We start from the raw sequence: 12094 nt of genomic DNA on the forward strand, positions 1-12094 counted from the left end.
AAGGGAGCTCTGTCCACACCTTAGAAGAGGAATAAGAGTAGAGGAGGGGAACCCTATTTCCCTCTCTCCTGTGCTGGTAAATTTCCTTCTACTGCTATTTCTTATGGTGAGCAGGATGAACAGTGTCAAAGTATATTGAAATTTTCGTAAAAAATGGTATCTGTGTGTTGCGCTTACGGCTGTTCTGAAACCCAAGTCAAAGGAGGACTCTCAACGTTTGACATTTGTCCATTATCAGTAAATATTTCTTTCATTTTTAATAAATTTAAGGTATTAAAGATAGTGAATGTCAAGAAATATCATAAAAACAAGTGTTTTCTAGTGTGATAAGTCACAAGATCCTGGATATTTTTGAATAACATGTCTTAATTTATAAGGCTACTAATGATTAGTCGAATAACTACGCATTTTTAAAGTTATATCTGAAATTACTTCAATTTGGTCCTTTTGTTTCAATGGTTTCTGATGTTTCTCTTGGCAACTGAATTTTCACCTAATGAGATTCGTGTTTATAACATTATAACATTTTTGGAGATTAAAAAAGGTCTCATAAGTGCCACAGTAGTTTCAAAAAAATTGTTTACAAAGAAATCCGATCTTTCATGACTTTTCAGAAATTAAATTTTTGAAAATTCATCCTGATTTTCTATCCGGAATTTTTTTTTTTGAAGACCATGAACAGAAATATTTTTTTTAAACAGAAAAAAAATGGTTTTTTCACTAATTTTTTCTATCACGTGAAACATGAGATTTCCCAAAATCGTAATTATCGACTTTGTAATTATTGTAATAATTAAACTTCTCAAATATACTACCAGTTTTCATACATAAAAATTGCATAATTTGGTCACAAATTGGAGCAGCAGTTGAAATGGGGTAAAATTTTTCATTTAACCCAAAAAACACTGAAGATAAATGAGAATAGTGAAATTTGAGTTTCTAGGATTTTTTAAGTGACGATTCAATTTTTCCAGTCATTCTATTTGGTCAGCACAAAAAAAAAAAAAAATCACATTTCTTGATATCATTTAATTATGATATATGATATACAATACATAAAATCGTTTTCATAATGTTAATATCTAATGAAGTGAAATAGTATATTCATGTGAATTACATAACATAAATAAAATAAATTGGGGGAGGATAATGGGCATGTAGTGCAGTAGACAAGACACTAAATCACTCCAAAATTTTTTTATGTATTTTGATCCTCAGCTATTTTTTTCATGATGATGCCAATTACGTAGCATATTTTCATGTTTGAAAAGCATGTGATTAAAGCCTGACTTTTGGACCCACTGTACCTCACCATCACATAAATTTCACTGAAATCCACAGAATTTTATAACAATTTTTTAAATTTTTAGGTTGAAAAAAATTAAATATATATTTTTGCAAGAAATTTTTTTTTTTTTTAAAGTTGATCGCCTGATGAACAAAAACTAGACATGTAATGAAAACACAAGAAAATTCAAATTTCTAAAATAGAAAAGGGAAATAAAGGTTGTATCTTATTTAACATTCATTGAATTTCTTGAAGGCCCCAACTTCAAACTTTTTGAATTCAATTTGTGATTTTAAAAAATTACCAATTTCTTGGAGGTTCGTCACAAAGCTCTTCAGAGAACACTTTAAAAACCATTGAACTCCAAAGAGTAGAGGAGGGAAAATAACATGCATTGCCAAGTTAGGATATAGTAGCAAATCACTGCCACCCCACAAATAATAGTCATGTGTTGGCGTATGCTGCATGAAAGAAATGAATTCACTTGCCTCTCTTCTGTATATTATATCTTCTCTAAGGTTCACACCGATATTCATATTATTGCCAACCTTATTACTGTAAACTTTAACAATAGAAAAAACAAGAGAAAGAAGCTTTCATATGAAAGAAAGAAAAAATGAATTGGGGAAAAAACTATATTGAAGAAAAGCATTAGCTCAGTCAATTAACAAAGAAAACAGCTTCAAAGATTTATCTTAGACCAGAAGAAACTAAGCTCTTTTCATATTGAAAACTCAAGGAAAATAGTCCTTCAAGCATTCAAGTAGTAATAGCCCTACATATTTCATTTTGAGGCAAAACAAATATATCAAGTATTTTCTATATATATTCTAATTTTTTTTTTAATAAGAGTTTTCAGTAATCCAATGTGGTCGTAATGCTAGTCAGATTATTGATTATCTATTGGGTGAAATATTACTCTGATGAATATGTTGTTAAAAATGCCTTTATTATAAAAAGCTATCTCTATATAATAAAGAATTTAAAAAAAATTAAGAAGGTTAATGAATGATAGACTTTTGATGAAAATAAAGCAATTTTTTTTCAAAATGTTCAGTTCAAATTCATATAACAATGTGAAGAAGCAACATCAGCTTTATTTTAAAAGGGGAAAAGATAAAGTGCCGAACATGTATACTCTAAACCAGTGATTCCTAACCTAGAGCCCAGAGAGGCGATGAAATGTTATAGGGAACGGTAGAAGCTACGGGTATAGCATATAATCCTATGGGTTAGATTGCGTTAGGGGCGATATGAGAAAAAAATTTATGAAGGGGCAATGGGACAAAAAAACGTTGGAAAATTACGCTCCAAACTATAAAACTTGGTTAAAAGTCTTTTGCAATTGAAAACACTTAAATGTAAAAATGAACAAAGAAACAAAAAATATACATTGCACTACTGCATGTAATATTTAATACAACTACTATAATCAATAAACTGATTCAATCTACTCAGTTCCTGTGTTGCCTGTAAAAGACATCAAACGACACTTTTCTTAAAGTCTGCCTTACTATCTAAACTAAGATGTTTACACAGACCTCAAAATTAGTTTTAGACGTTGCAAGCATTTGTTAGTAACTTATTCATGCTCATCTGTTGACAGAAATTAATTTTAGGCAGTTTCACAGTTATGAGTAAATGTAAGAAAATTGAATTTCAAAATGTCAGTGAGATCTGAGAAAGTCAAGTTGAAACATAAAATTGAATACATAATGAAAATCCCTGTTACTTTCCTTAAATTTAATATAATTAGTTATACATACTTGACAAGTATTTTGCACTGGGCATTGGACAATGGATGAATAACGGTTATTGTTTCTGATCTAGTTTCAAATTCATGAAAAGATGATGATGATGAAGAGTCTTCAATATCATAAACTTTAGTCCTATTCTCCTTGTCTTTATCAACTTTTTCTTCTTCTTTAGGATCCACTACTAGCATTATTGGACGCCAGTTGCTCGTTTCTTCATTCACCTATCAGCAGAAAATGTCAATAGGAATGAATTCTATTCTATTAAATCTTGTACATTGAATATGAAAACACGGTTTAAATCAAAATGTTCAGAATTTGTTGAACATTTAAAAAACGAACAGACAAATTCTAATGAAATGTGGGAACAGATACAGTTATATAAGAGGGAAATATTTTCCATACAACACTGTCATAGTATACATTCATGATTGTCTATAAGGTTCATCAGAGCAGAAATGTTTAAAACATATGTTGAAAGATCAAACATCATTTTAATATGAAGTATGGTGCCATCCAATAACCATACAGATAGTGTACCATTAAATCATACTGGAAACAAGGCACTTGACAAATCCCAATGGCAGTTGCCATCACCTTAGAAGCAACTCATTTTTCAGTTCCAAAATAATTCTCGGACGACCATGGTGAGATAATATTCTTTCATTCCAGACATGTTCAATAGGAATAACTGCCCCCGAGTCTAATGAAAAAGAGTGAAAAATTGAATGCTCAATATGATGTAGGTCTGGAGATCTAGCTGATCAAAGCACCCAGTGAATATCCTCCCTTCCAAGAGTATCAATTACTTCAGTCATAAGTTGACAAGAGTTTTTATTTAAACGAAGTTTATGAAATTGAACCTATGTCCCTTTTAAGTCTAACATTCAACTGGTAAATCATGTAAGCACTTCGTGAAGGTCAGGGAGCCCCATTCAAACACACAAGGTGTGAGACCATAAAGCACAATTCCATCTAAGGCAGACATCTCTTCTGCAAAAGCGATTCTTTCTCAGGTGTGAAGATATCAGACTTTACATTCTGTTTAGATAGAAGTACGTCGAAAATCTATATCTAGACTGACCTGAACTTGGCTGTGAACAGATAAAATTCTCAATAAAGTCAGGTTCAAGTCAGATGTGTGCTTGTCTTCTATGTATGTTTCTTAGAGGCTCCTTGACTGTCAAGAAATATGAGGATGCTTGCTATCTTACAATCTTATGTTTGACTTTCAAAAGAGTGCAGACTCATTTTCAGACTCGTAATGTTTATGAATGACAAATGAAAGCATTAGTCCTCGTAGGGCTTAACTGGTGAATCAATGTCTTGAAAGTAAGGATAGTTACTGGATAAAGTGGCCAACCAGATCTCCAATCATAAACCCTATTAAATATATGTATGGAACACTCTTGTTAAAGCAGCTGCAGCTTTTTTATTCCTCTACAAAATTGTTTAGAAGTTGAAAACTGTTGCTGCAGGGGTAGACAACAATGTCCATAAATTGCCTTGTTTTCATTATGACATCACTGAGACCTACATGACCGTGAGAGGGCACCATATCTTATGAAAGCCATTTTATGTTAAATCTTGCACGGTAGGTTATAGATATTTCCGAGCTAATGAGCCTTACTAACAAATATGGTTGAGAGATGACTGTTGTGTGTATGATACTATTTTAATTTCTACTCTTATATATATAACTAGGTATTTACACCAAATTTCATCAAAATATGTTCATTGGGTTTTCCGATATTCAAAGAAATGTGAGAGTTCCCCAGTGTATATATTCATTTTCACATTTTCAGGTGTGTGTAAATGCATACCTGGACCATAGTTGTCAAGTGCACCGTATAGTGCCTACGACCAGCAGTAAAGCGTACGCTTGGCTCTCTTGCTCGATATGCATCATCGATAGTTTTATTATTCACTGCAGTGTAACTGTTCCACTTTCCACTGCGATCATCAAACCATTTCCAAATTCTTTTTCGAGCCTAGAATATGAATTACCTCATCATTAATATTTAACATTATGCATAATATACTTAAATATCAATATTAAAAACTATTTTCTCTCTATCAAGTGCATAATAAATAATGAACGTCTAAAGAGTTTAATGACCTATTTGTTCTGTTTATAGTGTAAAAGTTCAAAGCACGGACATAAATGTTTTTTTTTGCCTGTGGAACAGTTTCACTGTTCAGTTTGACTCTGAACTCTGAATCATGCATAGTGGGGTTGATAAACCCTTTTATTCAAACCTTTCATTCATTTGGTGATAAAATATTGTTCAGCTGGGGAAATGTTTGACTTGAGCTGAGTAAAAAAAACTTTATTTTGTAATAAATTAAATTTTGAAGTTAAAGAAATGGTCAATGATTTTCATTTACATAATATACAAATAATTCTTTAGAAATAAAAAATATATATATATAAAAGCTTTAAAATAGTTGTGCATATAAACAAGGGTTGTTTCGTTTAAACCACATTGGATTTCAACTGGTCTTTTAAACGATTCCAATTTTTTTTTTTAAATCACATTAATATGACGAACTTTACACGGGACTTATGAAAAGCTGGCCGTTTCTGCAGCTTTCCTTGTATGGATTCAGTCATCTGAAAATTTTCCTTAAAAACCACTTGAGGGACTGAATTTTAAAAAATCTCTTCTATTGGCGAGTCTTTACAAAATAAAACAGAACTAGTAATCAAATTTCATATTTATAGCTGCCGCAACTTTTCCTAAGCAATGATTTCTCCATATAACTTTTGAGACCCTCATGGGTTGCATTTTGAGAAATCCCTTCCCAGTGAATCTCTGCATTAGGAAATAAAACTGACCAAATTTCACACTTATAGCTTCAGCAACTTCACCTCAGTGGTGATGAACAGTCAGGACATGTTAATTTTATATATATAGATAATTAGCTACATACAGGGTGATAATTAAAGATACGATTTTAAATGCTGTAAAATGAGATGTCAGAATCACTTGAAAATATGCGTGAACACTTTTGACAGAATAAAATTTTGTTTGGTGAAAAAATCTTTTTTTCGAAAATGTATCGGTAGACTATACTCTACAGTGTATCCAGGAATTTTGTCTCCGGAACATTTTGTCCATTACATTTCACTAAGGTATATTTTGCCCTGGAAATATCACATACTCTGAATGTATGAGTGGCCATATGAATGACTGACTGTGTAAGTGACTGACTGACAGAGTCAAAGTTTCCGTAACCAGTGCTGTTCTTGGCCAGCAGTATAATCTGTATTTTGCAACTACTTCATTTTGGCACTTCAACAGCATTACTGTGTGGACAGCACAACTTTAATTAAGATGCACATTCCAATATCAGTGAAACTCGTGCTGAAGAACAATTTTATGAATAAGTAGTATGACATGACACCTGATCTTTGCAACTTATGGCTTTGGGGGGTCAAGAATGTTGTGTACACCACACAGTCAGATTATGATCTTCGCTGAACTGAAAGCAAATCCACATAGCATTACCACGACACTTCATCTCTGCTGTACAACTAGCATATTTACACTTCTACATCTTAGAACACAGGAAATTCCAGATGTTTTGTGTCACTGGGAGTCTTGTCTCAATCTTGTTTCTCTAACAAGATTGTGGAAATGCATGGAATAGCTTCCATTGTGTTGTTGTTGTCAGAATATTATTAATGGACAAACAATTTATTTGTTTTTGGTATCTGGCAACTCATTATTAGTCAAGTATTTAGTTTCAGAGTTTAGGCAACCATGGAGGAAAGAATAACAGGAGGTGACGCTACCAACGCGTCCATTGAGAAAGCATGGGGAAACTGGGTTGTCAGAAGAAGAGAGTGATCGCTCTATTAAAGGGACCAAGCAAGCCCAAACAAACCGTGGCTTCACATGCTTTCCTATGAGAAACATCCCCATTTTTAAAAATAATTTAAAAATTTACAGTTCACTTTAGGAACTCTATTTTTCCCCCTCAAATTCTTTGGATATATTTATACAATTGAACGAGAGCTTTTACAATTTTAGTTATTTGTTTTCGAATATTAACTTCAACAACATGGAACCTTTTGGAAAAATAACCAAAATTTACCCATATCTTGTGCCCCGAAATTCCTTCTCTGCATTTTAATTTTAAAAAAATTATGCCAAAGCATGTAACACCTAAGTGCTGAGAGAGACACAATGTTTAAAGACACTTGAACAAGCAGTGTTTGAAAAAAATCTTAGTTTTTTGAGAAAAACGTTATATATGCAAAACATTAGAATAGATAATGCCTTTCAGCTGTTTATATTAAAATATTGTAGAAATACTTTCAGTCCAGGTAGAACAACAAAAACTCGAGCACAGACAATTTTAGATTTCAAATTCAATTCGAAACTGTTTTTTTGTTAAATTTTCGTGCACATACCACTTTAAAAGCAAAGTAATAGGTACAAAATGAAGAGAGGAAAAGAACAGCCCAAGTGATTATTTTCCTAAATACTATAGGCCACAAAGATGACTTATCGCGGCTCGTAAAAAAAGTTTAATTTTTAATTATTTTTTTTCTCAATACTACATCTACATAGCGGAAGGTTCGGATGGGCGGCATATATTTCAGTAATACGTATTCAAGAATATGAGAGTTGAACGGAAGAACAGGGTGGCGAAATTTGTTTAGCCTACAGGCAGCAAAACCATAAATACTCAGTGGCGGAGGACACTCGAGTACTTCCAGTACTTTGAGGCACTGGGGCGGCAAAATGCTGTTTGCCCCAGGTGGCAAAAATCCTAGCTACGGCCCTGTCGGAAGGTGCTCGAGCACCTCAGAATTGATTCAGAAATCCAAATTCCTCATGTAAAGCTTAAGACGAGCACCCTTGGGCTTCAAACACTTTCGAAATGTCCCGGATCTATGATAATGATGAACAAAACAAAAAGGCAAAATAAAGTTAAAAAAAAAATTATGAAAAATGCATTTAATTGGAGCTTCATAATATTTTAATTAATCATATTTCCATAGACATTAATGTAATACATCCAATTTTTAAAATTAATTGAAGGCACTGAACTAAAAACGTATGACGAGTTGCGAGTGAAAAATTGTCTTCCCCTTTCAAAAATAAATTAAAAATATAAAAACCCCTTATACAAGGATAAACTTTTATCTTTCCCCTTTATTGGATCATGTAGATTACCTGAAGACGCATTAAACAGCCATGGTGCTTAAATTTATTTAGTTATTAATATTTTAAGAGAATTCAATCTGGCAAAACACATGTTAAGTATAGGGAAAAGAGCTGTTTGTTTGGACATACTTGTTAGCCCATAGGGTTGCCACAACGGCTTCAATTTTCGTGCCTGATGTCACCTCCTGTTATTCTTTCCTCCATGTTCGGCAACAGCACAAAAAAAAAACATGGCTGCTCAAGTTTGAACAGCAACAGATGTTGTCTCTCACTTTAAGTGTTTAAATCTCAATTAAATATGTGTGTGTGTTTTCAGCTGAATATTCTGGTTATAATTACTTACACTCACACATATCATTAGTAATAAGGATATATCAACAGATCCAAAATAACAAGAGGTTATGGGGTCTCTTCATGCTGACTCAGCTGTGTGTGAGTAAACAAAGAGTTCCTAAGCCTAACTCCAGTCAAGAAGCCTACAAGTGAAATTCCTAAGGATGGAAGCTGGCAAGATTCAAGTCAAGCCATTGAGTGGCAAAGGAGACTGGACACTGTGGAAATATAGGATAAAATTTGCATTAAGTTTCTATGGTGAGGCCTTAGATATAGTGAATAGGAAAATGCAACTGCCAGAGAAGCCATTGGATGGATCATCAAAAACTATTCTAAGTCAATACAAGATTTGACTTGAAGGAGTATAATAAAGCAAATAACTGTGCTATGATGGCTCTAACAAATTTAATGACAGAGGACACATTACAGAAAGTAATGAGATTTGACTGTGCTAGGGATGTATGGCTAGAGCTACACAAGCTATTTGAAGCCACATCTGAAAATCAACTGTACAACATTTGTTTAGAGTTCTTCCAGTTTAAGTGGTCATCAACTGAGGATATGGCAGCAAACTTATCCAAATTGAAAAATCTGTGGAATGAGCTTAACAAAGGTTTAGAAAGTAAACAAGAAACCAAGCTTCCACATATGCTGCTGATATGCAAGATATTCGATGCTCTTCCTCAAAGCTATCGTGCCTTTAAATTAAGTTGGTTGCTACCAAGTGAAGATTATTTGAAAGTGTGAGTATATTTTTGAAGTGTATTTTTGAAATATATGATGACCATATTTTTATGGGCATCTTCTTATCAGCCACCTCAATGGGCATTTTGTCTGTTGTGGCGTTGTATTTGTATAAAAAAGAACTGTTGATGATTTAACAACACAGCTATGTTCTCATGAGCGGGAATTAAGAACAGACATAAATGAAAATGAATCAGGTCACGAAGCACTAATTGCAAGTTTCAAACAAAATACCCAGAATCATCAGAAAAGAGAAGAAAGCACATCTTCAAGTAAGAAATATAGTAAGTGAAATTACTGTCATCTGAAAGGACATTGGGTCAAGATTTGCCGTAAATGGATTGCTGATGGTAAACCACCAAAACCTAGTTCAAGGCGTTCCACAAGATATCAAAGTAAGGGTGGTGGTACTGCTGCTGCTGTTAATACGACTCTCTTGGCTGTAGATGAAGATGTTTTCGCTGGAGAAGTGAATTGTGATGATTGGTATATAGATAACGGTGCATCTAAACATGTTGCTAAGAGTAGTAATTTCTTTGTAGACTTTGAAAAATTCGAATATTCGCATGGTATAACTGTGGCAAATGGAAAAGTACTACCAGCCGTAGGGAAAGGTACAATAAAAATAATGGCCATAGTAAATGGTAGAAAACAATTTAAAAATTTACAAGATGTCTGGTATGTTCCCGATATTAGCAAGAATCTGTTTCCAGTATTAGCAACACAAGACAGAAACCAGAACAGTGTGTTTGAATCAACATCTAGAAAATGTTATCTGAAAACTAATAATGAAGCAGTCCTTAATGGATCACGAGATATTAGTGGTGGTCTTTTCAGAGCTGAAATTAAAGTGCTGCTACCAGAAACCCCAGTCGAAGTAAATATGGTGAGCAAGTATGATTCTCTTCTTCAGCTTTACCATGAAAGATCGGGACATCAAGATAAACCGCATGTGAAGTCGTTAGTGGAAAAAGAACTCAATATCAAAGTCAACATTGATAAACAGTTATGTGAAGCCTGTATCTATGGCAAGGCTCAACATTTGAAGTTCGGCACTAGAGAGAAAGCCACAAAACCAGGAGAACTTATCTCTACAGATGTATGTGGACCATTTGATGTATCGTGTAGAAAATATCGATACTTTGCTGTTTTCAAGGACCAGTATACCAAGTTCCGCCATGTTTCCTTCTTAAAGCAGAAATCAGAAGCTGCAAGTGCACTAGAAGACTTTTTAGCTCATGCTAAAAACTTGGGGCATAAAGTTAAACAAGTATTGAGTGACAATGGTGGAGAGTTTGACAACCAAGCAGTCCAAAGAATTCTCAAGAAGAATGGAATTATTCACAGATTGACTGCACCGTATACTCCTGAACGAAATGGAAGTAGCGAACGAGAGAACAGAACTTGTTGAGATGTCAAGAACTCTCAAGTACTCCAACAAAGAAATGAGCTTCCCGGCTTTCCTAAGAGGGCCGATTTTATCAATACTTCAGCTTATATTCTTAACAGGACTGGAAAATCTTCGGTTCACAATGTAAGTCTGTTTGAGCTATGGATGAAAAAGAAGCCTCGAATAAGGCATATGCGTATCATGGGGTCAATCTGTTATGCTCATATCCCAAATCAAAGGAAGAAGATGGAAAAGAAAGCAGCAAAGGGTTATCTCACTGGATATGATGGAGATGAAAGGTATCGCATATATATCGAAGAAAGGCAGACAGTAATTTGCTGTCGTAATGTGGTATTTCAAGAGAAGCCCTTACAGATTGAAAATACAGTGACACTTCCAATTGAAAGAAATGACCAAAATAAAGAACTTTAAAATGAAGGAAAGTATACCCATGATGAAGAATCAAAGATAGCTGTAGCTCAGATGATGAAAATGAAGAGGCTGAAACAAACATCAGACAGCTCAGGAACAGAAATGAGTTGAAAAAGCCTAAAAGGTTTGAAGACTACATTATGTTGGCAGATGTCTTCATGGCTAATGCAAATGAACCAGAAACTTATCAAGATGCCCCGTCAATTGTACAGACAGTACATTTTGGAAGAAAGCCATGGACTCTGAAATGAATTCCTTAAGAGAAAATTGTACATGGATTCTACAGCCATTACCTAAAGGATCGAAAGCTATACCTTGTAAGTGGGTGTATCGTATCAAGAAGAATCCAGATGGTAGTATTGACAACTATAAAGCGAGACTTGTAATCAAAGGATTCATCCTTACGTCATGGTATTGATTACAATCAAACCTTCAGTCCGGTAACCAAGTTAGGAACAATACGTTCGCAGACGTGCCAACTTTTGAAATCCAGAAATCCGGAGATTCTCCAGGGGGGGGGGGGGGGGGGGGCCCGACACGCATAGACTCGATCAAAAAAAAAATAATTTTTTTTTAATTAATTAAGAAAAAGTTACATTCTCCCCCCCCCAAGGCACGTTCTGCATTGCCCCTGAGAAGAATATAATTCTATGCCAGTCTTTCCATGCAGAATAGAGAAATCACATCTACAAACTGTTCATAAAGTATGTGTTTCCTTTCGTGGATGCTATCAGTGATTGATAATCTTGGGTATATGAATTCTTAAAAGCTTTATATTTAGCTGTATATAGCTTAAAGTTTTATATTTGCTTTCTGAAGATGTTTAATCGGAAGAAACAATTTTAAAAAATTCAAATTACAACGCTGCAGACGAAAAAACTTGTTTACCGCGTGGCTTTTAATGGAATACGATAACGATTATACATGCATTTCGGCAACGAAGGTCCTGATAAATGATTGCCGATAAATGCTT

The 12094-nt window shown here is 34.1% G+C and overlaps 1 protein-coding gene across 9 annotated transcripts in view; it reads right to left on the bottom strand.

Annotated features, from left to right (window-relative positions):
• HUWE1 (HECT, UBA and WWE domain containing E3 ubiquitin protein ligase 1) overlaps window positions 1–12094 on the bottom strand; it is a 564154-nt gene that overhangs the window by 305288 nt on the left and 246772 nt on the right. For all 9 annotated transcript variants that reach the window (XM_089233267.1, XM_089233272.1, XM_089233273.1 and 6 more), the window contains exons 40-41: window positions 4866–5033; window positions 3055–3266 (exon numbers count right to left, since the gene is read on the bottom strand). In XM_089233267.1, the coding sequence (XP_089089393.1) occupies window positions 3055–3266; window positions 4866–5033 (380 nt within the window). The remainder of the gene's footprint in view (window positions 1–3054; window positions 3267–4865; window positions 5034–12094) is intronic.

The sequence above is a fragment of the Pholcus phalangioides genome, unplaced genomic scaffold (genome assembly GCF_987345545.1).
Source record: "Pholcus phalangioides strain wild (caught in Gottingen) unplaced genomic scaffold, Ppha-v1.0 ptg000007l_1, whole genome shotgun sequence".
NCBI lineage: Eukaryota > Metazoa > Arthropoda > Arachnida > Araneae > Pholcidae > Pholcus > Pholcus phalangioides.